Here is a 22,365-nt window from a genome sequence, read left to right on the forward strand (position 1 = left end):
TCTCTCCAACTGTCATGGAACCTCCCCCTCCCCCCAGCTGTAGGCCAGACTGAAGGCCTGAGGCCTGCCCCTAAATAGCAGGAGAGACCAGAGAACACAGAAGGAGGGTCAGAGAGATCCAAACCACAAAGGACAGAGCCTGAATCTAGAAAAGAGACCAAGAGACTCCTAGGTGGACATGAAGGTGCCTGGAAGGAGGGGCTGAAGCAGTTGGCAGGCTGTTTAATTCACCTGGGGGACTGGCTTTGCCTTCCATTTCCACATGTCCCAGAGGCCCCAACCTCACGACAAGAGCACCCAGCCAGATGTCCTTCCAGCAGCTCCCAGTAATACCCAAAAGGAGACCCCAACCTCTCCATCCATTCTCCACAGTCGCCAGGCCAACACACAAGACTCTCGGCCCATTCCCTACAGGCATCAGGTCAGCATCCAAGAACCCTTGCCCATTATCCACAATCGCCGGGTCAGCACCCAAGAACCTCCATTAGTCAACAGTCTCTGGGCCGGTACCCAAGACACACCATCTGTCACCCACAGTCGTCGTGTCAGTACTGAGGACACACCAGCCACTCTTAGCAGTCACCGGGTCAGTGTCCAAGATGCACCATCAGTTAGCTACAGTCATCACTTCAGCACCCAAGATGTTCCACCCAATTTCCAAACTCACTACTTCAACGTTCAAAATTCTCTGTTAATGACTACCAACTCCCTGACTAATATAGAGTCAGATACCCACAGCAGAAGTCAAGCTAGTAGCAATAGCCACTGGCCAAGACGCTGGAGTTCTCACTCAAATATTCAAGGCCTCACACCGCCAGTCAGGGCTAAAGTCGATGTCCCCCCTTCAATTACTCACAGCCCCACAGTCAGTATCAAAAGCGTTGAATCAGTCATCTGGCCCTCCCAGGAGAGTTTCAAAGGCTCTGTGGACAATACCCAATCCAACCAAACTCTAGAAAATAATATCCAGAGCACACAGGCAAGCAGATCCAAAGAGATCAATGCTGGCAGGTGAGAGGCAGGGGTCCAGGCAGGGGGCCAGGTTCTGGGCTAGAATTCTGGGGAAGGGACAGCATGCAAAGGAGAGGAAGCAGAACTAAAACTAGTATACTGGAGGCTGGAGCATGGACCCAGGTGTGGCAGGAGGCTGAATCAGAAGGTTGGCTGTGGGTGGGGCTTGGCATAAAGGCTGGACCTGTGATTGATTCAACCTAGGAATGGAGTGTGGGGGTGGCACGGTTTGGAAGCTAGATCTGGAGGTAAGAAAGCCTAGAGGCTGAACGTGGGTGAGCAGGTTCTAAAGGCAGGACCTGGGGGATACAGGGCATGGAGGATGGGCATAGAGAAAAGAAAGTCTGAAGGGTAGACTGGTTGGGACAGGGTCTGGCAGCTGGACCTGGGGTGGCTGGGCTGGGTGGCTGGACTCAGTCCTGACACTGGTGGTGGGCATTCTGCTACAGGTTTCAGAACAGGGGTAGACACAGCCATTCACAGCTGCCCATGGGCTGGCGGCTGCTGCACGGAGCCAAGAAGATCAGCCGTCAACTGAGTCTGGCACTAAGCCTGGTTGGCATGATGATCATCGGTCTCATCTCTCTGGGCCAGCCCTGGATCCACTTCCAGGTGCCACTCAGACCTCCTGAGCACCCTGATGGCTTCTTGACCATCCCCATCAACACTGTCCTCTTTGTGCAGTGCCCTGACATCTCCTGCCTACATGAGTACGACCAGAATGCTTGTAAGGCCTGTTCTATACTCACCATTCTTGGGACTTATCTCTCCTTTTTGTCCCAGGGACCCTTCTCTGCCTTCCCTGGGATGGTCCTCACTGCCCTGGGTTAGTCTTCCCTTCTCTTAATAGTTCTCATTACCCCTTGGATAGTCATCCCTTCTCCTCCCCCAATGGTCCCCACTGCCTCAGGACCATCCCCATTGCCCTGTGCTCACCTTCACCTCCATGATGCCCAACCTCACAGTCCTTATAACCCTAGGATCTTACACATTATCCTGAGGCTTTGCACCCCATGGAATCTGCCCTCATCACAGAGCTGGTTCCTCAATGTTCATCTCCCCTCTCCCTGCCCAAGAACCTATTCTCATTGACCCAGAGGTGTGCCCTCTGTGCTACAGGCATCTGCCTTAGTATCTTTTCTCTAGAGACCAATTTCAATTTTGTTAAAATGAAGATGAAGAATCTGCAAGGGAGAGGGTTCATGAATATTCCCAACTTCACTGGGGACCCTCTCCACCATGCTCAGGGACCGAGTGCCTCTTTCAGTGTTCCTGGTTTTCTTCCTTCCCCAGATTTGCTGGACTTTGCATGGGCCTTTCTCCTCCTCGCCAGCATCGCCAGCTTCTGCCTCTGCATTTTACTCATAAACATCATCTTCTTCACCAGCTCCAACTTGCCCGTGCTGGACTTCTCCAACGTCATCATCAGCCTCCTGGCAGGCACGGCACTAAGATTTTTCCCTCAGGAACCAAGGCGAAAAGTACCTTGTCTGGTGCCCATCATGATATCCAATCCCCTCCCCACCACATTTCAATCCCATCCCCATCTTCCCTTTCATCACCAATCCCAGTCCTATGTGCCTCCAAATCTCCAATCCATGCCCATAAAAAAATATGAACTTCCAATACAACCCCATCTCTAGCCCCAATACCAGCTTCCACTTTGCCTCCCATCTCTATCACCAACAAATCTCAAACTCACCCATTTCCCCCTTGGGGGTACCGATCCCCATCCCAAACTGCATTCCAATCCTATCTACTTTTCAATCTCTAAACCATCCCCATTCCCATCCCCAATCCCTTTCCAAATCTCAACACCCAACTCAACCCCATACCTAACCCTCCTCGGCACTCATTCCAAATTCAACCCAACCCTATCACCCGTGACCCTCACTTTCAAACTCAACCACAACCCATCCCCAACCTCATCCTCCATCCTTATCACGCAAATGTCAACCTCTACCCAATTAGCCATTTATAGTTCCAACTCCCATCCCAAATCCTATCTCCCCACCACCGCCTGCTCTGTAATTGTGTTCAAGCTACTTAATCTTTCTGAGCCACAATTTTCTCATCTGTAGGATGGGGATAAAATTTCCCACCACATGGAGGTATACTGAGGACTGAATTAGAATATGTTGCTACTTGATGGTAGATATTTAACTTTGCCCAAGTCCTTAACCATGACAATCCTCCCACCTGACACAAATAACTCAAAATTGATACTCTGATTAGAATAGTCTAGTTTAAAAAGAAGATAAAAGGAGGAGAAGGGTCTAGTTCCCCACTTGCATGCCAAATACACTTTTTAAAAGGAGGTGGGGCGGCACTTCAATTTGGAAATGAAGGATATTACGTTCCTGTTATTTGTAGTAATTGACCACAACTTTTATTTGTATCAGGAAAACATTCTTGGAGAGTGATAGCAAAGTCAAGAATAAGCAACACTCGAACTTCCTGTTGCCTTGTGTGCAAGAAGTATTTATCCAATTTGTTCAGCAGCTCTTCCCAATTGTTGAAATATAAGGTACAAAGGGTATAAAACACCTTAGTTTTGTGTCATTTATAGAAGACATTTTTCTACCAAAAAAATTCTGCCCATTCCTTTTAATTAAATGGAAAACACCTCCTATATTATCTTTCAATAACATAAAGGAAAAAATTACCCAAGCCTTCACTACCCAAATTTTAAAAGTTGAAATATTCAGAATGAATGGGTTTCTTGTCCCCTCCTTCAGAAGCCCAAAATTAAAGACACAATACAATGATAATAATTGAGCTCAATTCTGGGTTCACTGTGTATCAGGAAATGTGCCAATCTCAACAACTCATGATAGTCCAAGGAGATGAGTCCTATGATTATGCCTGCTTTACAGAGGAGGGAAATGAGGCTCAGAGAGATGAAGTGGTGGGAGAGATGAGGTGGGAGGGAGACGCAGGGCAAGAGCTCTGGTCTGTTGGCTCCAAAGTCTGTGGTTTTAGACACCACCATGGCCTGGTTGAAGACTTGCGCTTCCAATGTTCTCTACCATGACAAGGTCAGGAGCCTGGTTTCCCACCTGTGCACAGAGGTACAGGGAGGCAGCAGAAAGTGGGACAATACTGATCAAGGGCTAGGCAGCTGCACAACTATGGGCAGGGTTCTGCACACACCTGATGCCCAGCTTCCTAACACCTCTACTCATGCAGGGACCAGCATCATCTTGGGTGTCCTGTTCTACCTGCTGCAGGCCAGGGAATACTTGCAGGAAGGCATGACTTACAAGCTGGGGCTCAGCTTCTACCTGGCATGGATCGGCGTCTTTGTCTTCCTGATGACTGGTCTGGGTTCCAGTGGGGTTGGGTTTGGGCATGGGTTTTCAGGAAGACAGACAGGGGCTGAGTGGGATAGAGCTTGGGATGAGGATGGATTGTGGATAGGGCTAGATAAGATGGGACTGTGGTGGGAGACAGGATTGGAGAGATGAGGGTGGGAATGTGTGGGCATAGGGCTGGATGTGGGGATGGGGTTGGGTTTGGATTTGGGAATGGATTTGGGACAGGGTAGGGGTATGACTGGGCTTGGGGAGGGAGTTGGGGTCAGGGGTGGGCTGTGAACTCTGCTTCTCACCCTCTCTGCTCTCTTCCTTCTCCAGGCTTCTTTTCCTATCTCAACTACATGAATTTCTGGTCCATCCTGGCGCTCCAGGCCATCTGGACTTAGGACGTGGGAATGACTCCACCTCTCCAGGCCTGTCTCCATGGCTCTCTGCCAAGTACCTGACAACCGGCTCTCAAGCCCTCCACCCCTCTGAGAGTTTTTGCCCTTTTCAGTCCTCTCTGAATCCCCCCACTCAGATTAATAATTAGTATATCTAAACAATCTGTATTCTTGCCCAGAATATTCTCCTAGCTCAGGAGAATATTGTTAAGTGTCCTGTAGAAATGCCCCTCTTCTTGGGCCCTCTGGGGTAGAGGGACAAGTAAGGGAAGGAACTCAGGAGAAAGAGATGCAAGGCACAAGGTCAACAAAGAGACTGAGCCAACAGTTCCTGGCATACATACAGATGATGCCGATCAATATTTGTTGGATAGCTGAGTCTCTACAGGCTCTCAAGGCTTTATCTTTTACTTTCATGAACGCCAGTAATGTGCCCCTTCTGAAGCCAATTCTCTCTGCACCCACACTTTGTCTCCTGCTTTTCCCAGCATCCCCCATTGCGACCTCCTCTTCTTCTTTAATCATCCCCCAACACAGAGCTGTTTTTTTTTTTAATTGTCTATTTACCTGTATACCTATCTTTTAGGTTGTTCGATGCGACATATTTTTGCTCTCAGAGTCATTTGCTGAGCAGGGGCAGGGTTGAAACTCAAGTACAGATTTTATTTCATTGCCTGGGTCCCTCTGCAGGGTCTCAACCAGGGGGACCCCTCTACTTCCCTTTCACACAGTGGTTAAGCTAGAAGGGTTGAGGGTAGGCTCTGCCACTTATTAGCTCTGTGACCTGTGCCCAGGTATTGAACCATCTGGGTCTGTTTCCTCATCTGTAAAATGGGGGTAATGATAGTACTTCAACTTAGATAGAATTTAACATAACACCTAGTCCATAGTTTGTGTTCTTTAAGGGTTACTAAAATAATCCTGCCACTTCTCTCCCACAAAAGGTTCTCAAATTATCTTCATCTTTAATGTAAATTGAGCTTCAACTATGTGGCAGACACTGGATCGATAGCAGTGATCAAACTAGCCACAAATCCTTATTTTTATGGCTTGACATTTTGGCAGAGAGGCAAAAATATATGCCCACAAAGAGATATGTTAGGGATAAGTGTTATGAAGAAAAATAAAAGAGGGGAAGAGAGACAGGTCTGGGAAGGGGTGGGGTCTCCTTGCCAAGGTGACATCTGAACAGACACATGACTGAAGAGAGGGGAGCCTTGGGATAGACTGAGGGAAATGATTCCCGATAGAGGGAACAACAAGTGCAAAGGTCCTGAGGTACAAATGTCCATCCTTGGCAGGCTCCAAGAAGACTAGGGAAGCCCTGAGCAAGGTAGTGGGGGCAGGGACAGAGGGGGAACAGGAGACAGTTCACTCTGGCCTTTGTGAGCCACAGTGAGGGTTTTGCTCTATTCTGAGTGAGGCAAAATCCAGTGAAGGGAATGTCTCATTTTCTTAACAGGAGGATGTTAAGTCTCTTTTACTTCAGACCATAAACTTCATGAGAAAAAAACAAACCAAATGACAAGGGAGACAATGTGTGTTCCACTCCAGAAGGGAATACTTTGCCTCTGTTTAAGGAATGAGGTCACTCTATATGTACTGATGGGCAGGAGGACTATTTATGGGACAGAGTGGAAGAGGGGCGGGAAACATCATTACCCACAATACTTGTATGCGTGTGTACAGCCATAATGTAAAAAGTCTACACCACATCGACAGTGGCGACTCTAGTGAGTGGGTTGGGTTTGAAGCGGAAAGTTTCATTTTTTATCTTTGAAAAGAAAATAATGTTTACAATCATTGTCAATTGAAAGACACTCCCTAGAGCTCCAACCCTACGAAGAATCCAAGCCCCCAGGTCTTAGATCATCTAGACTGGGGGTGGGGGGTTGAGGGCAGGGAATCCGGACCTCAGCCCAGGATTCCAGGCCCCCAGGATCCTCCTCCCTTTGATCCAGACGTCCAGGCTTCCAGTCGGGCGTCCAGAGACCAACCCCTCCTTCCGCAGCTCAGGACCAGCCTCTCATTCTGCGCCCCAGACGCGAGCACCGCCCCAGAACGTCCTTGTCAATCTCCGCGCTGGCCCCGCCCCCGCCCTGCGCTCGGACTTCGTCGGGGTGGGCCCCGCCCCTTGCGCCCAGGGCTGGCGCCGGTGCCCCGCTGGCAATTCCAGTTGCCTCGCGGTCCTTCTCCGGCCGCATTCGGGGTCCTGCCCCTTTTCAGCCCGCCTTTGTTACTGTCTTCAGAATTGCCTGACTCTCCTGACAGGATAACGGGGCCCGATATCCCACTGCTCCTTTTCTCCGACTCCAGGGACAACATTCTGTTGTCTGTTCAGGAAGATTTTGCGAGAATAGGCATTATTCGCTTTCCCAAGCGCCAAAGTTGGTTTTCCGACACCGGTGCGTGTGCTGGACGCCTCGGGGCGGAGCCCGGGCTGGCGCGCGCGGTGGACCCGGCGAGCGGCGCGCACTATAAAGCGGGACGCGAGGCCACCGGCGCACGCTTTGGAGACGCTGAGGGACGGGTAAGATGTTCTTGTTCTTTTGGCTTCATTCCGTTCGCGCGTTTGGGCTTTGGGATCTGGGTAGCTTCTGTCAGGAGGTGCCCCAGGGCTGCGGCGAGGCGGCCAGGTCGTCGCGTGAAAGGGGTCTGGGCCCTTGTGAGACCCCGGCGCGCATTCCGAGGCGAGCCTAGGGTTCTTTGCGGGGGGTGCACCTTTGCCAAGGGCGGCCAGGGTGGGGAGGACTCTTGCCGCCGGAGCGAATGAAGACTCCCAGAGCTAGCGTGCCTTTGTACCGCAGTCTGGCTGCGCCATCTCTGTTTCCCACGTTGCAGGGCTCCGCCATCTTAACCACTAATCTTGGGAGGGCTGGGGAGCGCGTGTGACTTTTGAGTTTTTCTTAGGTTTTCCACCCCTGTGTTAGCTACATTTGTTTTCCTTAGGCAGTCGCTGTTTTTTCGATTGCACATGGCTGGCATTTTGTACAGCCTAGCACAAAGTTTATTGGGGGAGGATTTCTAAGGAATGAGGCGGAGCAGAGTCTCGAAATGAATTACTGGGTTGTTTCTGAGAACCATGTAGGTGTGGTTTTAGGAGTAAGCAAGTGGGGCCTTTGTTTACCCTCACGAATCATTCTGACACGGCCCGTCCAGGTATCAGGAGTTTTGTGTTCACTCCAAGCATCATTCTCGTGAGACGTAACTTTTGGGCTCATTGGTCCTTGGGGTCTTGGACATCCATTGGTTTCCTGATTCCGGAGAAGACCCAGCCCCGTGGCAGGTGGCTGATCATCTGTCTCCCCACCAGGACCCACCAAAAATCCTCTCAGAGTTTTTTCTCCCTTTGGGCAACCACCTGGAAAATCATTGACTTGATCCTAACAGTGGCCGCCCCACAAGTGAAAGGATCTTTCTCCTCACTCACTGGTGCGCCCTCTGTCGCTGTTGTCCGATGTATTTCTGCTTCACTTTTTATCATTAAAATCCTCAGGCTGGTGGGAATGCCACCAAAGTTTAAGTTGTAACGTTTTGCCATGTTTGCTTTCCTTGTGTTTTGAAGGCACGTTTTTAATTTTATCGAAAATAGTTAACACTTTATATTGTATTTGTGTTTTCAAAGTCGTCTCCAAAATGTCTTCCTCAGCGGATTTATTCCAGAATGGTTGCAGTAAAGGGTCTCTGATCATTGCATATGCTGCTTATATCTTAGGGGTTTTGGGGTTTTTTTGTTTTTTGTTTTTTGTGTTTTTTTCCTAGAATAGCTCCCTCCTTTATCTCCCAATAGGTTCTTCCAAGGGATGGATGTGTACCCTAGCAGCTTTCATTGCTTCAGGTACTAGCAAGTAGAGCCAATGCTGAAAATCTGTAGAACGGGGCAAGGGCTGATAGACACTGGGGTTTCTCCATGTAGTGGGTTTGAGGACAGTCCCCTGTGGACCTGTGACACTGGGGAAGTGGGGTATGGCGTGTCTCCATAGGGAGAGTTGAGGGCTTTCAAACCTTCCTGATGGGTTTTGTGTTTCCAGTCTCTTGAGTGCAATTAATCTGGCCTCTGTTCCTGAAGGTGAGTGGCCTTGGGATGTGGTTGCCTTGGGGACCAGGGCTCCCATGATGTCCAGCACTGGGCTCCTATCACCCCTGAGGATGCAGTGCCCCCCAGGACCTTTGACACCTGGGGATCTGAGAGGCCCTGGTTTGGATGTCTCTGGACCACCACCCCTGCCCCAAGACTGTTTCTTCCTCCACCCTCCCTATGTCCTTTCTGTGTTACAGGTGTATCTTCAAGCTGAAGGACCACCCACCACGACCTCATCTTGGTGAGAACCTTTGCTTCCACTCCCTGGCCCACCTGCTCCCTCCCCAACCCCAAATCTAAAATACCTTCATTTGGAGTGACTTCACTTCACATCTCTCTGGTGTGTGGACATGTATTTATGGGCCAGCGTTTGTGCTGGGGATGCAAATCCCTGTTCATTTATAGCCGTGGAAGTATAGCCAGAATGGGCCTGGGTTCAAATCCCAGCTCTGCTGTTCATGAGCTTGGAGAGCTAGACAAGTGATTGGTCTCCTGAGCCTCAGTTTCTAAGTCTGTCAAGTAGGCACCACACTTGAACATATGGGCTTGAGTCCTCTGTGCAGTTGGGGAGAGGGTAGCAGTGATGTTTCCCATCTTCAAAGGTAGGGGTTGAATTAGATGGAGAATACATGGATTACGGAAGAAAACATAAACCTATATATGGGTTTCAAAGAAAGGGGCTAACCAGAAATCTAATTTGCAAAGTCAGCAGAAAAAAAGAAACAAGCTGGCAACATTTATCACTGTTAATACTGAGGGTTTTGTAGATTGAATACCTCGTACTTTGAAGCAGAGCTTAGCTTCCCCAGAATCCTTTACCTATAAGCTGCTACAGTTATTAAAGTTACCCTTGATTTACACAGTAACCATTGTCTAAAGGGACCCTTTATCTGGAGAATGTTGCTCAAGTGTTTCAAGAAGCTAAATCCTAAAATGGGTGTAGAGACCTGTTATCAGAAAAGAAACAAGTGTTCTTGGCTCTAGAACGCTCTTTTCTGTTGGGAACAGAACTGCAAGTATGTTCTGGTGTCCTTGGAGGTTTCCACTCTTCTGACAGCACTTCAGGGAGAAGAAGCTACGTTTTGTGATAAGTGAGCTCAGATTTCAGATCACGAGTATCTGAGGACCAGGGCTCTTCGCCTAGGGTGTCCTTCTGCAGAGCATTCATTGCCGCTGAGAGGGAATTTCTGAGAAAGTGGAGTAGGGAGTTTCCACTTGTTCAGCAAGGACAGGTGAGGGGAGATGAGAGCAGAACTGGAGGCTTTGGAAGAGGTACAGGGCAGGGTGGGAGGAACGTGAGGTACAGACAGAGCAGACATGGGGTGTTTCCAGTAGGGGCTCCTTGGAGTTGACCCCATCCTCCCATGGGTCTGTCAGGCAAATCTCTGTTTTCCAGGAGGAGAAGCATCCCTGGGTGGGGCGGGGGTGGGGGCATGCTGTAGTCAGTTGCATTGGTGTGGGGGGAAATATGGCATCAAAAGGCATGTGATGGGGGCTTGCTCCTTGGTTCTTCAATGGCCACGTATCAGTCATTTGTCCCACCTGGATGAGCTCTTGTCTGTCATCCCCCCTCCCCCCAACCTTAGGACTGGAGGGAGGTGGCTCTGCGACCTGAGTGAGGAGGTGACAAAGGGTACCAGGGCCCCCATGATGCCCAGCACTGGGCTCTGACCTCCCCTGAGGACAAGGTGCCCCCCTGGGACCTTTGACACCCGGCGGGATCTGAGGGGCCCCCACTCTGGAGAGGGAGGGATGGAGGCCCATGGCTGTCCTGTGCCCCACTGACCCGCTCCTCCCTCCCTGTCCCCTTCCCGTCTGCAGGTGGTTCCTCCAGGAATCAAACAGCCACACCATCCCTGTGCTTGGTAAGAACAGAAGAGGGTCTCTCTTATTAATACCAGGATAACTTATTGTTGTAAGATCTGTAGATGATGCTCATCCTGTAAAAGCAAATGCTGAGTTCTGGAGTCACTTGATCCTCACAGTGTGCCTATGGGGGGAGGTTGCAGTGATGCTGACTGCCAGGGCTTTTTGCAGGGACTGTGCTTGGACCCCCATGATGTTCAGCACTGGGCTCTGACCTCCCCTGAGGACACAGTGCCCCCCGGGACCTTTGACACCTGGGGATCTGAGGGGTCCCACTCCAGGGAGGTGCTGGAGGGTGTGACTAATTTCCCATTGATGACCTCTGTCCTTCCATAAAGGTCCTGCGGCGGCACCCCTCCGGGCTTCCTGCTGTTACCTGCAGAGGACAGCTGTGACCATGGCTGAGAGAGCACTGGCACAAATCCAGATAAGGCGGGGGGACCGTTACTACACATACACTGAGCTCCTGGCCATCTCACGGCGCTTCAAGCAGAACCCTAATGAGCTCATGATCACCTGGATCCTGCGTGTGTATGACCAGGGGGGCCCGGCCCTGTCCCTGAATTCTGGAGAGCTGGCCCTGCTGGGCGACCTGACCAGCGATGCCATCTTCAACTATCGCTGTAAGACCCTGCGGGGTGGCTGCAAGTCACTGCTCACCTGGCTGCTGCTGGCCTGGCGTCAGCGCTGGGAATCCTTTTTGCACTTCGAGGCTACCGAGCTGCCCTTTCGACCCTGGACCACCATGGAGGAGGGCATCCAGCTGGTACGTGAGCTGGGCATGCTGGACTGGATCTACCGCGAGCCATCCTCGCCTCCCGCAGGTGAGCAGGGGCTAAGGCCCGCACCTGAGGACGTGCCCTTCACGCAGGGCCTCCAGCGGCGCCTGCTAACGGCCGCACCCTCGGAGCTGCGGCTCTCACTCGTCAGCCTGCTGGTCAAGGGCATGACGGTGCTGGAAGCAGTGATGGAGATCCAGACCATCGCCGACGTGGGCCTGCTCTGGCGTCAGAGCCAGCCAGGCCGTGCCAAGCTCATGTTGGGGCCCAACCCGACACGCAAAGACCTCATGGGCTGGCTGCTGAGCCATGGCGTGCCCAAGGAGAGGGTGGACAAGCAGCCCACCAAGGTGCTCCTGGAGCTGTACATCAAAGAGGCCAAGCGTAGCCGCAGCCACCCAGCCTACATGCTGGGGGACGAGCAGCCCCCACCTCCCCCCTACTCAGACCAGGCCTGTGGGGAGGAGCCGCCTGTGCCTGTGCACCATGACTAGGCCTCCCGGCCAGGTTTTCAATGGAACTCCGTGGCAGAGGGAGGCTGGATTCCAGGGGAAACACACTCTGGCTCCACCTACCCACCACAGCCCCCCCCCCCCCCCGCCCCCAACGTCATAGACTGAGGGATGGCCCGTCTGCCTGTTCTCCAGCCTCCCCACAGCAGGCCGCACTGTTACTGTATTTGAGGTTCCCAGAAGAGGGGACTGTCCTTGCCCCCAGCCACCCCACAGGTGTCACCAGCCAGAGCAGTGGAGGCAGGTGAGCCAGCCAGTGGCCCTAGGTGCCTCGTTCCCCTGGGGCATGACCTGTTCCTTTTTATCCGTTACATTTCAGCCCGATTGGCACAGTGGGTGGGCAGGGACCCACCCTTTGGCCATATGGGCCCCCTAAGCACTACAGGCCAAGTGGGGAGACCCCACGGCCCATTGATGTGAAAGCACCTTGAAGTTTGTACCTTTTTTAAGGTATTTTTAAATGCAGTGTTTTTACCTAATGATTTAAAGCATGTACATTTTGATTTTAGGGATGTTCCTTTCTCTTGGAATGTTTTTTCCCCTTAAGACTTTTTTATTACTGTTTTGCAATTCCTTTCCCATTTAAAGTGGACCTCTGCTGTTTGCTCACCTGGAGAAGCAGCTGCCAGTCTCTGGCCAGTGTTGGTCACATCTGGATTAAAGATGTTGGGGCCAAGAATCACAGCTTTGTGACGACAGCCAGCCACCCTGGCAGGCCACACTGGGCACATGGGACTCATTAAATAGCGTGAGCATTGCTGTGTGTGGACCTTGGTGTCTGAGCAGGGTTGTGGCATGGTCCTGGTGGGAATCTAGAACCCTCCTGGGGGAGGGTGAGGTCTTGCACTGTGGCCCTAGGAAAGCCCCCCCCCCCCATCTCCTTGGGCCATCCCAGTATGCTGAGAAGTCTGGGCCCCTACTGGAGTCACTTAGAACAGGGTAGGGGAACCTGCTAGAACTTTGGGTCCAAATCTCTAAGCAAGAAGATGCTTCTCACCGCCATCACCACCAGCTCTCCCCCCGGAAGCTCATGAAGACACTCTGCAGCCCTGTGATGGCTCCATACATCCAGGGCCAGTGATGGGCAGGGAGGTATGGACATCAGTAGAGCTGAGCCCACACCCAGGGATGGGTGTGAAAGAAGATCTCAAGCTTTCCTAAATTGTACAGACTCCAGGGCTGCTGGCCCCAGTCTGAGGGCCCTGGGCCTTATTCCCCCCCAGGTAGAAGTTTGGGGTCCTCATGGCTAGAAGTAGCTTCTGTCTGTAGGCACCCCATCTCTGACCACCTCTAGCTACCCTAACTGATGGGCACCTGCACACTGGGCTCCCCACGGACAACTCAGGCGTGACCATCAGTGCCACATGCTAGGGGTATGGCTGGGGGGGCTGGTGCTGCACATTCGGGGCACTTGGCACGCGGTGGGAGCGTGCACCTCCCCTTGCAGGTTGAGTGGTTAGGTGTGGGAACACGTGAACCAGCCTGCTGTTCACTAGCAGGTGTGCAGGGCAGCTTGAGTCTTAATGCCGTCACAAGCTGTGCTTACAATGAGGGGAGCCCTACCTACTCTGACCAGCCAGGCCTGGCCAGAGACCCCAAGCTGCAGCCAGTGCAGCCGGGGCTGGAACGTTCCACTTTATTTCATTTAGCCATGTGGCAGCCAATGGATACTGCTGCAGGCCCCCACTCCACACCCCCTGCCCCCCACCATTGCGCAGCAGCCCTGAGTGATGTTCCCAGCCCCACCTGCTGTGCTGGTTCCCAGGAGGTTAATGGCCAGGGTTGTGGGGTCTGATGAATTGGGGTTCTGGGCTCTGCCAAGTGAGGTGGGAGCAGAGGCTGGTCACCCAGCTTGCCTCAAGCTTGCCCACAGCTCTGGACCTGGCACTGCCAGAAGGCTCTCCTGCTACACTGCAGGCCTGACCCACCCCGCCCAGAAGTTGGGGGAAAAGATGACACCAGTCCCTACTGCCCCAAGAGCCTGCAAGGGTCACCAGAGCCAGATTGGGTCCCAGGAGCCCTGTCTCCACAAGGTGTGTGACCTGTGCAGGGGCGCCCAGAGCAGGTGCACACCTACAAACCTGTAGCCCCACGTGTACTGATGTAGCATATACTCCCCAGCTTGTATGGAGACAACAGGAACACACCCATACACAGCAGCCCCACATGCACCAGCACACACGTGTATGTATGCATAGAAATGTGTCACAGGGACACATGCACATAGGCACCAATGTGAGTCTCTGTGTTCCTGTGTAGAAGTGCAGAAGCACACATGAATGTGTAGACACAGGAGCCAAACATGTACACAAACCGCCCCGGGCACACATCCATGACACACACAGGATCACACGCACAACTGCCTGCAGCTTCCTGGCCAGAGAGCCCCGCCACCCCCATCTCCTGCAGGAACAGGTGCGCACAGTAAGTCACGGAAGCCAAAGCAGTGGGTGAGCAGACATGTTGGGGTGCAATGCCAGCTGTGGAGGAGGGGGTGCCCGGTTCCCAGCTCACACAGGGCGCCCCCAGGCCCGCAGGCAGCTGGGCCTCCAGGCCAGCAGGCCCAGCCCCACGCTGAGCGCCGCCAGCACTGCCACAGCCCCGGCCAGCAGGGGCACCACAGTGGCTGTGGGGAGAACATGGGAGTGTGAGTCTCGGGACCTGGGCCCCCCCACACTCCCGCCCCAACGCCAGTGGCCATCACCTGCAGGGGTGGCAGGTTCATGGGAGCCGTGACAGGGGACCCCGTGAGCTGGAGGCCGGGCCGGGGCAGTGAGCTGACGGAAGCGGGCTAGTGGGCAGGCGCCTGGGCACCCGGGGAGGCTAAGGGTCAGGGGCAGTCTGGTGGAGTCGTTGCGGTAGAAGAGGGAGATGGTGACATTCCTGGAGGAAGACAGGAGGTGATAGCACCCAGATCCCTCCTTACCTCCCCCGTCACTGACTTAAATCTGGAGTGGAGACACTGGACTCCTGATTCCTACGTATCGACCTCCTTGAACCATCCCACACAAATCCCCCTCTGCCTGGGACCCCATCTCTTCTTGAGACAGTCCTGTCCCGCCCATTCCCGGGCACTGCCCTCTCCTTACCCTGCATCTTCATCCGGGTCCCCGAGGCGCCTCCGGAATTCAAAGCCGAGGCAGGCAGCATACGGTGGGGTGTGCCCGTCATAGAGACCCAGGGCTCCCTGGAGGGCCAGCAGGGTGCTGTCGTGCTGCAGGTGGATCCCAGGGCTGAGACACGCTCCTCTTTTGATGTCTCCCCTCTCCTGAACTCTAGACTTATGCATCCGGCTTCCTCCCAGATGCCCCCCAGATCTCTTAGAACCAACCCTGCCCCCCCAAATCAGCTCACCCTGGAGGCAGTCCCACCAGATACAGGAAATCATTTAATGAACCTTGGTCAAAAAGATGCAAAAATATGATTGGGCAGCTCAGTTAAACAGCTTGTCTTTGCAGAAGAGCCAGATTCTCTTATAACACCAACACCTCCCTCCTTCTAGACTGCATACCTCTAGTGATACAGTCTGAGAGTACGGTTTGAAGATATGAGTTACCCAAGGCAGTGGGCTGAAGTTCCATTGAGACCACCCCACCAGCTCTTCCTGACCATCCACATTGCCATCTGACATCCCCCATCCCTGTGCCCACGTGGCACTGCCTCCCTCCCCAAAGACTCACAGCTGAGTACATAACCATCTTGAGGGGCAGCCCGAGGTGCTGGGCCCGAGAGAAGTTGGCAAGGATGGCATCCAGCAGGATCCCTGTGAGGGCAAGAACAGTGCTGAGAATCCCCCAAAGGAAGGCGCTTAGGCCTCCCAGCCTCCCAGCCCCACACCTCACCCCCTGTCAGCTGGGCCTTCTCCGCTGCCCGGGGTGGACCCACATGGGCCCCAATATCCAAAGCCGAGATCTGGGCTAGGGTCCGTAGGACTTTCGGGGAGGCCCAGGATGGGAGGGGAAGACCATGGGCTTGCTGGAGAGAGACACGGAGAGAAGACAAAGTGACTGGGACATTCTGAGCTTGTTATGCTCTCCTCAGGCCCTTCGAGTACTTGTGCTGTCCCCCTGAGCTGCAGTCCTCTCTCCCACCCCTCCGCCAAACCCCTCATGGGCTGGCTGGTCAGGAAATCATGGCCAATAGCCATCATTAATTAACAATAATAATGACCATCACCCCACAGCCCAGGAGCCCCCACGCAAGGAGCCAGGGGTGTTTCAAACATCAGACGTTTTGGAATCTAGAAGGTTCCCATGGTGGCAATACCATCTCCCTCAGAATACATCCAGTGGGGGCTAGGCAGCCCTCTTAATCACACACGTTGTTATTCCCACCGTGCAACTAGGGTAATTCTTACGGAATGGGCTAAGCAAAGACTAGCTATCTAAAGAGCATCACACCGGTGCCGGTCGGTCCCTGCTGCCCAAGTTCTGGGTTTGGGAGCCTTTCCCACAAGAGATCTAACAGAGGAGGAACAGCAAACATGTAGCCTCAACCATTCCTGCAGGCCTGCATGCCAGGCATTGTTCTAAGCATATTGCGTGGATTAACCCGTTTTGATCTTCCCAGAAACCCCAAGTGCTGTTGGTATCCCCACTGTGCAGAAGGGCAAACTGAGGCACCAAGAATTAAGTGACTTGCCTGAGGGAACGCAGATAGTGAGCAGCAAAGCTGGGATTTGAATCCAGGTGCCCTTAATCACGCGGCTGGTTGGGTGGGGCAGGAGCTCACCTGGCATATCAGTGTGTCTAGAACCTTCCATGCCTTGCGGAGCGGCTCTCCAACCAACAACAGCCCGGTGACGTTCTCCAGGTGAGTCAGGAAGTCCTGGGTGTACGGAACCTGGGTGAGTCCAACCGGCCGCCCCCGGCCCCGCCCCCGCCCCACACCCTTCCCAGTGCGCCCCACCAGCCCAGCTCACTGTCCAGCCCTCCAGGGCAGTCTGGTACTCCGCCGCCTCTGTGGCCTCTCTTAGCAGCTCATGGTATCGGGGACAGCTGCGCATGGGGAACCTCAGCAGCTGGGGGAAACTGAGGCTCAGAGAGGACAGCGTGACTGGGACCCCACAGTCGCAGTGCGGGATATGGGGCTGTGGAGCCTTCGTCCAAATCTCTCTTTTCAAAATACGCGGTCTCTCCCAAATCTGGCCGCACATCATGGGGATGGCGGCTCACGACATCCATGAGCCACCTAGACAGCTCTGTCGCAGGGCGGGTCTCACTGCTCCCAGCCAGCACAGGCTGCCTCTCCCAATCACTGGCTCCCCCCACCTAGGGGTTTCGGTCTCACTCCATCCCTCCCACCCCCCTGCACCTGTCCAGCCCCCTGACCTTGTCCTCGGTGATGGGCACTGTGTGCACCGGGATGGGCCTCCAGGCAGCCTCTGGGCGACCCGGGGCAGCCTCAGGGAACAGCCCTGCGAGGTTGGCCTGAGCACTCTCCAGCGTGCGGTCAAAGTCAGTGCTGCGGACATACACCTGCGGTGGCGGGGAGAAGGCAGGCAAGGGGCCCAATGTCGGGTCAGAGGTTGGCTGCAGCATCAAACTAAAAGCTTCAGATTAAGTTCAGGGTCGAAGGTCAGGTGTTGGAAGTCAAAGCTGAGGGTGAGCGGGAGTGTCTGGTCTTCCATGTTGGAAGATGGGACCAACAGTCAGAGGTCAAGGTCAGGAGCAGTGGGGTTGGAGGTCAGAAGTTGGGCAAACATGTGGGATTAAAGGAGTCAGTTGCATCAGTGAAAGAAAGGAAGATCACAATTGCTGATGGCTGGAAGTTGGAGCTCAAGGTTTAAAGGGGAGGTGGAAGGACATGGGACCAGAATTCAGGACATGTCTCTCAGGGATCAGAGGCCAGAGGTCAGAAGGAATGATCCTAATTGAGAGATATCAAAAGACAGAGGAGGACATAGGAAAGACAAATCAGATTTGACGAAGGGCAGAGATCAAACACTGAACTCTTGAGGGCACATTGAACCACTGAGGGTCAAAGTCAGAATCAGTCAAGTTTTGGAATCAGAAACCAGAAGTCAGAAGGTCTGGTTAGAGTTGGTGGGTGTCTGAAGACAGAGGGGGAGGCCAGGAAATAAAGTCAGTTGATGGAGCCCAGAGATCAGAGGTGAAGCATGGGACACGTGTCGAGATGGGGTCAGAGGTCAGAGGTCAGTGCAAGTTAGCTGATGGTTTGGAGGTCAGGGATCAGATATGGGGTGCAGGTCAGGTTATTGGGGGTCAAAGGCCAGAGGTGGAGGCCCAACTTTTGGAGTCAGTGGAGGTCAGAGGTGAGAGATCAGAAGGCCAAGCAAGGGTCATCTCATTGGCAGTACCTCCTCCCGCCGGTACTCCGGGCTCAGAAAGGCCTCATAGCGGCTCCTCAGGAACCGTCCCAACTCCAGCTGCTGGCGGACCCCCTCCTGAGGACAGAGGAAGCCTCAGCAGACCCCTCCCCACCCCACCCACTCCTCCCCGGCACCCCGGCTTCTCACCCCTGTCAGCTGTCCCAGGCCTCTTGGCCACACAGCTGCAATTGCCTCCTTGTGTGGGTCCGTGGGGTAGGAGGCCAGCGGGGCCCGGTCACCGTGGCGGAACACCTGGGGACAGGACCAGGTCAGGGCTGGCTGAGGAGAGGGGAGAGGCCAGGCCAGGGCAGGGGACAACCTCACCACAGCCACAAACACCAGGGGTCCTTCAGTCAGGGGCTGGGGCTGCAGCAGCGGCAGGAGCAGGAGAAGTCCAGCGGGGAGGCCCCAAAACCCTGTCCCAGCCATCTCCGCACAGCCCAGACGCTGAGCTCAGCCCACTGTCTGCGCCGCAGCCCCACCTGCTCATTACCCCTGCCTCAGCACCCCCCGGAAAGCAGGTCCCGGCATGCCTCCCCCAGGAGCTGAGGTGGCCTCCTGGGATCTGGCTCCCCTGGGGCCTTTGCCAGCCTTGGATTTGCCAGTGGATCAACCTGTTTAATCTTCACTGCAGCTCTGGCAGGGGCTGATTCTGTTCTCACCATCCCCATTGTGCAGGTGGGGAAACCAAGGCACAGCAGGGTCAGTAATTTGCCTGAGGAACACAGGCAGTGTGTGGCAAAACTGGGATTTGAACCAGAGACCCTTAACCTGGGTGCGAAAGGAGACAGAGAGACCCCCCCCCCAACCCAGCTCCACATTCTAGACACATTCCCTGCCTTCTCCCTCCTCACAACCTCAGTCTGTCTTTTCCTATTCTCACCCCTTCAATGTTGGCGCCCTTTGAAGCTCTCTTGGGCTTCTTGGAGATGTTACCTTCTTCCGGTGCCACCCACAGCTGGCCACAGCCAGCACAGCCCAGTGGTTGAACACCCAGACCCCAGCTTTGGCTTGGCTGCATTCAAACCCCCTTTACAAGCTGTGCAACTGTGGGCAAGTTACATACCTCTCTGTGCCTCCTCATTCATCAAATCCATACAATGGGAATGAGTGCCATCTGTGCCTCACAGGGCTGCTTTGAGGATGAATAAGTTCAAAGGGCAGAGTGTCACCTCGTTGGGACCATGTGTGTACTTGGGACCATGTGTGTATCCAGCAACTCAAAATTTTGGCCGTTCTGCCCATGTCCACTAATGACCACGAGAAGGCAAAGGGCCTGGCATTTTGGGATTACAGAGAATTTAGCGAGGAGAATTCACAGAGATGGGACCTGTGGGTGATGACCTTTGACTGTACTTGTTTCTTTAGCCTCCATATTTCTGGTAACCGGGAAGTTAGTTCTAAGGTGTAACAAACAAAAAGAGTTGGACACCTATAATGCCAGCGGGAAGGTTGGTGGGGTGAAAGTCAGGGAACCCGGGGTTGGGGGGGGGGGACACGGTTGGAGTCTCTGGCGCTGTCCCTGTGGTCCACAGGTGGGCAAGTTGCCACCCTGTACCCCCCAGCACTAGTGACAAGACTCATGGGAATGCTCAGTTCAGCTGCTGCTCCTCACAACCTTGGGTCTGGCAGACTGCGGGAGAAAATTTTCCCAGGGGCCACCTCCCAGCTTCCAGCCTCTTCCTTGTTCCTAAGACACTGACAGTCAGAGCTGACTCAGTGCCTCCCCTGTTCACAGCCTCCCATGGCTCCCAGCACTCTAGGGTTGGGGGGCGATGGGGACAGATTTCTCAGTGTAGTGTTGAAGATCTGGATTCTCTGATTTCAAACGTCCCCATCCCAAATTCACATACTGCATGTAACATTCTGCCTCCAAGTCCCCTCTCCCTCCAGTATCTGTCCCATGTCCCCTCTACCCAGAATGCCCTTCTCTCGTCACCACGGCCACCATTCTGGTCTCCCAGGCAACCCCTCTTACGTTCTAGTGGCTGATCTGTCCTCTCTGCCTCAGAGTCCAGGAAAGGAAGAGGAAGGTCAAGCAAGAACGGAGTTCAAGACCATGGCCATGAACTTTCAGGAAGTGAGGAGGGGTCTCGCAGGGGGAGGGAGGTCAGAGGGAGGGAAGGAAGGGAATAAGCCCTGACCTCTGACTGCTCCCCCCAGAACGTAACCCTGGCTATGGCTGTATTCACCATCCTTGCCTCCATCTACTTCTTCAACAAGGTGAGTGGGAAGAGGGTAAGGGTGGTGAGCTGAATCTCTGTCTCTTTGGCCCCGATTTTTTTTAAATTTTTTTTTCTTTGGCCCCAATTTTAACCACTTAGCCTCTTCTCCTCTCCCATGCCTCTGTGATTTTCTGTGTCTTCCTCCCTTAGGCTCAGCAATGAGAAGACACAGGATGCCTAATCCAAGAGCATTCGGCCCTGGATCATGACTCTGGCCTCTGAGACCAAATAAATGGACTGAATCAGCACAACCTGTTTCATCCTGGCTGGTCACAGCCTCCCCGGCTCTGTTGGAGGGGCAGGTCTCTTGAGACAGCAGGAGGAGGGGGGCCAGGAGTCCAGTCTCCTGGGCCTGATAAAGGAGGGGCTAGAGGCCCGGAGTCTCTGGTTTGAGACAGGGAGCCCAAAATTTGAGCTGGGTTTTGAGAGATGAGTAGGAGTCTTTCGGGAGCAGTTAGGAGGAAGGACATTTGTACTCTGGGTGCAAAGGCACAGAGGGAAGGGGCACCTGGGTGGCTCAGTTAAGTGTCTGCCTTTGGCTCAGGTCATGATCCCAAGGTATTGGGATCAAATCCCACAATGGGCTGCCTGCTCAGCAGGGGAGTCTGCTTCTCCCTCTCCCTGTCCCCCTCCCCTCTGCTCATGCTCTCTCTCTCTCTCAAATAAAATCTTAAAAAAAAAAAAAAAATAGAAGGCACAGAGAGGAGAGAGAGCAGGACTGACTCACCTGGCATCAACACGAACTGCTGCGTACTTCAGCTACATTCCTTCTCTCTGAACCCTGGTTTTCTTCTCAGTCAGACAAAGGTGAAAATTTTTGTTCAGTGGGCTCTGAAGGCCACAGCCAGAAAAACTTGAGACCAAAGACACAAACTGAGTTTGTCAGGTATCATCTTCATTGTTATATTTTGCAACACATCTTTCTCTTTTTTTAGAAAACTTCTACTCAACCTTCAATACCCACTATTAATGTCCCTTCCTATAGAAGTGTCTAGACCTCCAGACAGTCTGTTACTAGCTCCCTCACTAACCACCTCCTCCCCACTGCCTGCCTTCATCCCCAGCAGATGGAATGCCCTGGGGGACACCCCAGCCTTTGGCTGAACTTCCTCCACTTTCTTATATGATGAACAATTTTATTTCGACTCAATATCTAAAAGGGCAGCTCCTGAAGAGGGTGACCAAACATCCCGACTTTCGCAGGAAAGGCCTAGCAAATTTCGATTAGGAACGGACTTATAGCCTCACTACAATTTTGCCTCGCGGATTGCAGACACCTTGGGCCAGTTGTTGCAACGTCATTGGTTAATAGCGTCCTCTTTATTTCTCAAAAACGTCCTGATGTAGAGGTTAGTTTTACTTACGGGAAACCCTGGCTGCAAAACTAGGAGCCACCACACGAGGGAGGTATTGGACCATTTTCCCAGCCAGAAGGTAGTCCGCCCGGCTCCGGGAGGGAACTTGGCTTGGGCAAACCGGAATTCAGAGACCTTCCTGGCGGGCTCCCACCAGGGTTTCTCTCTCCCCGACCTTCGCCTTACTTCCTGTCTCTAACCTCTAGCTTTCACAGAGGTCCTTTACATCCAGAGCTGACTCTGTCCCTCCCTGCTAGCAGCCTTTCCATGTCCCCCACCTCAGGTGGCCCCCCTCCTCCAAGAGTCCCAGCCCTTCAGCTTGGCCTTGGAGTTGTGTAGGACCTGACGTCCCTCTAGTCTTTTTTCTTTTCTTTTCCTTTCCATCTCACCTACACCCTTCGCACAGCTCCCCCGCACCCCGCCCCAGTATATCCTTAACCACATATAACAGAGATAGTAAAAAATGTTATTCCCTTGTGTCTTTGCACATACAAGCTGTGCTTCC

At 53.4% G+C, this 22,365-nt stretch overlaps 3 protein-coding genes and 1 long non-coding RNA gene across 12 annotated transcripts; 3 read left to right on the forward strand and 1 right to left on the reverse strand.

The window, feature by feature from the left end:
- Nucleotides 1-49: 49 nt before the first annotated feature.
- LOC309853141 (outer dense fiber protein 4-like) lies at nt 50-5,258 on the forward strand. Of its 4 annotated transcripts, none has more exons than XM_082710956.1 (6): nt 50-421; nt 859-1,011; nt 1,461-1,738; nt 2,305-2,451; nt 4,201-4,332; nt 4,647-5,258. In XM_082710956.1, the coding sequence occupies exons 1-6, from the start codon at nt 306-308 to the stop codon at nt 4,712-4,714; spliced, it is 894 nt and encodes a 297-aa protein (XP_082567082.1). In that variant the 5' UTR covers nt 50-305; the 3' UTR covers nt 4,715-5,258. The 4 variants fall into 4 exon arrangements, 3 of the variants coding, with proteins under 3 accessions (XP_082567082.1, XP_082567083.1, XP_082567081.1); XR_014305538.1 differs by adding an exon at nt 3,414-3,538 and having other exon boundaries at nt 329-1,011; XM_082710957.1 differs by lacking the exon at nt 859-1,011.
- A 1,594-nt stretch (nt 5,259-6,852) lies between these two features.
- On the forward strand, nt 6,853-12,706 carry LOC309853437 (Friend virus susceptibility protein 1-like). 2 transcript variants are annotated; one of them, XM_082711398.1, is made up of 4 exons: nt 6,853-7,241; nt 8,990-9,033; nt 10,614-10,657; nt 10,997-12,706. In XM_082711398.1, exon 4 carries the CDS (start codon nt 11,056-11,058, stop codon nt 11,929-11,931), a length of 876 nt encoding a protein of 291 aa, XP_082567524.1. In that variant the 5' UTR covers nt 6,853-7,241; nt 8,990-9,033; nt 10,614-10,657; nt 10,997-11,055; the 3' UTR covers nt 11,932-12,706. The 2 variants fall into 2 exon arrangements, with proteins under 2 accessions (XP_082567524.1, XP_082567523.1); XM_082711397.1 differs by having other exon boundaries at nt 7,221-8,549.
- Nucleotides 12,707-14,402: 1,696 nt separating this feature from the next.
- ACP4 (acid phosphatase 4) lies at nt 14,403-20,203 on the reverse strand. Of its 5 annotated transcripts, XM_082711076.1 has the most exons (12): nt 20,134-20,203; nt 19,347-19,415; nt 18,428-18,532; nt 18,269-18,355; nt 17,280-17,426; nt 16,871-16,969; nt 16,681-16,776; nt 15,792-15,924; nt 15,630-15,712; nt 15,039-15,163; nt 14,654-14,832; nt 14,403-14,575 (listed from the first exon to the last, which is right to left on the reverse strand). In XM_082711076.1, the coding sequence occupies exons 2-12, from the start codon at nt 19,362-19,364 to the stop codon at nt 14,460-14,462; spliced, it is 1,188 nt and encodes a 395-aa protein (XP_082567202.1). In that variant the 5' UTR covers nt 19,365-19,415; nt 20,134-20,203; the 3' UTR covers nt 14,403-14,459. The 5 variants fall into 5 exon arrangements, with proteins under 5 accessions (XP_082567202.1, XP_082567201.1, XP_082567203.1 ...); XM_082711075.1 differs by having other exon boundaries at nt 14,403-14,832; nt 19,347-19,412; XM_082711077.1 differs by lacking the exon at nt 18,428-18,532.
- Nucleotides 20,204-20,257: 54 nt separating this feature from the next.
- LOC309853236 lies at nt 20,258-20,756 on the forward strand. The gene is made up of 3 exons (XR_014305589.1): nt 20,258-20,360; nt 20,444-20,503; nt 20,656-20,756. It is a non-coding gene; the product is annotated as an uncharacterized lncRNA (long non-coding RNA).
- The last annotated feature ends 1,609 nt before the right edge of the window (nt 20,757-22,365 follow it).

This window comes from Mustela nivalis (genome assembly GCF_964662115.1).
Source record: "Mustela nivalis genome assembly, chromosome: 18".
In the NCBI taxonomy this organism is placed as follows: Eukaryota; Metazoa; Chordata; class Mammalia; order Carnivora; family Mustelidae; genus Mustela; species Mustela nivalis.

Excerpts from the sequence above, each read along its gene's own strand:
- LOC309853437 (XM_082711398.1), top strand. The coding sequence starts at position 11,056 with ATGGCTGAGAGAGCACTGGCACAAATCCAGATAAGGCGGGGGGACCGT.
- ACP4 (XM_082711075.1), bottom strand. Across the intron at positions 15,925-16,680 it reads TAGACACACTGATATGCCAG|CAAGCCCATGGTCTTCCCCT; the intron begins GTGAGCTCCTGC and ends GTCTCTCTCCAG. Across the intron at positions 15,164-15,629 it reads AGATGGTTATGTACTCAGCT|CACGACAGCACCCTGCTGGC; the intron begins GTGAGTCTTTGG and ends ATCCACCTGCAG.
- LOC309853141 (XM_082710955.1), top strand. The coding sequence starts at position 695 with ATGACTACCAACTCCCTGACTAATATAGAGTCAGATACCCACAGCAGA. Across the intron at positions 1,012-1,460 it reads AAAGAGATCAATGCTGGCAG|GTTTCAGAACAGGGGTAGAC; the intron begins GTGAGAGGCAGG and ends ATTCTGCTACAG. Across the intron at positions 2,452-4,200 it reads CATCATCAGCCTCCTGGCAG|GGACCAGCATCATCTTGGGT; the intron begins GCACGGCACTAA and ends CTACTCATGCAG.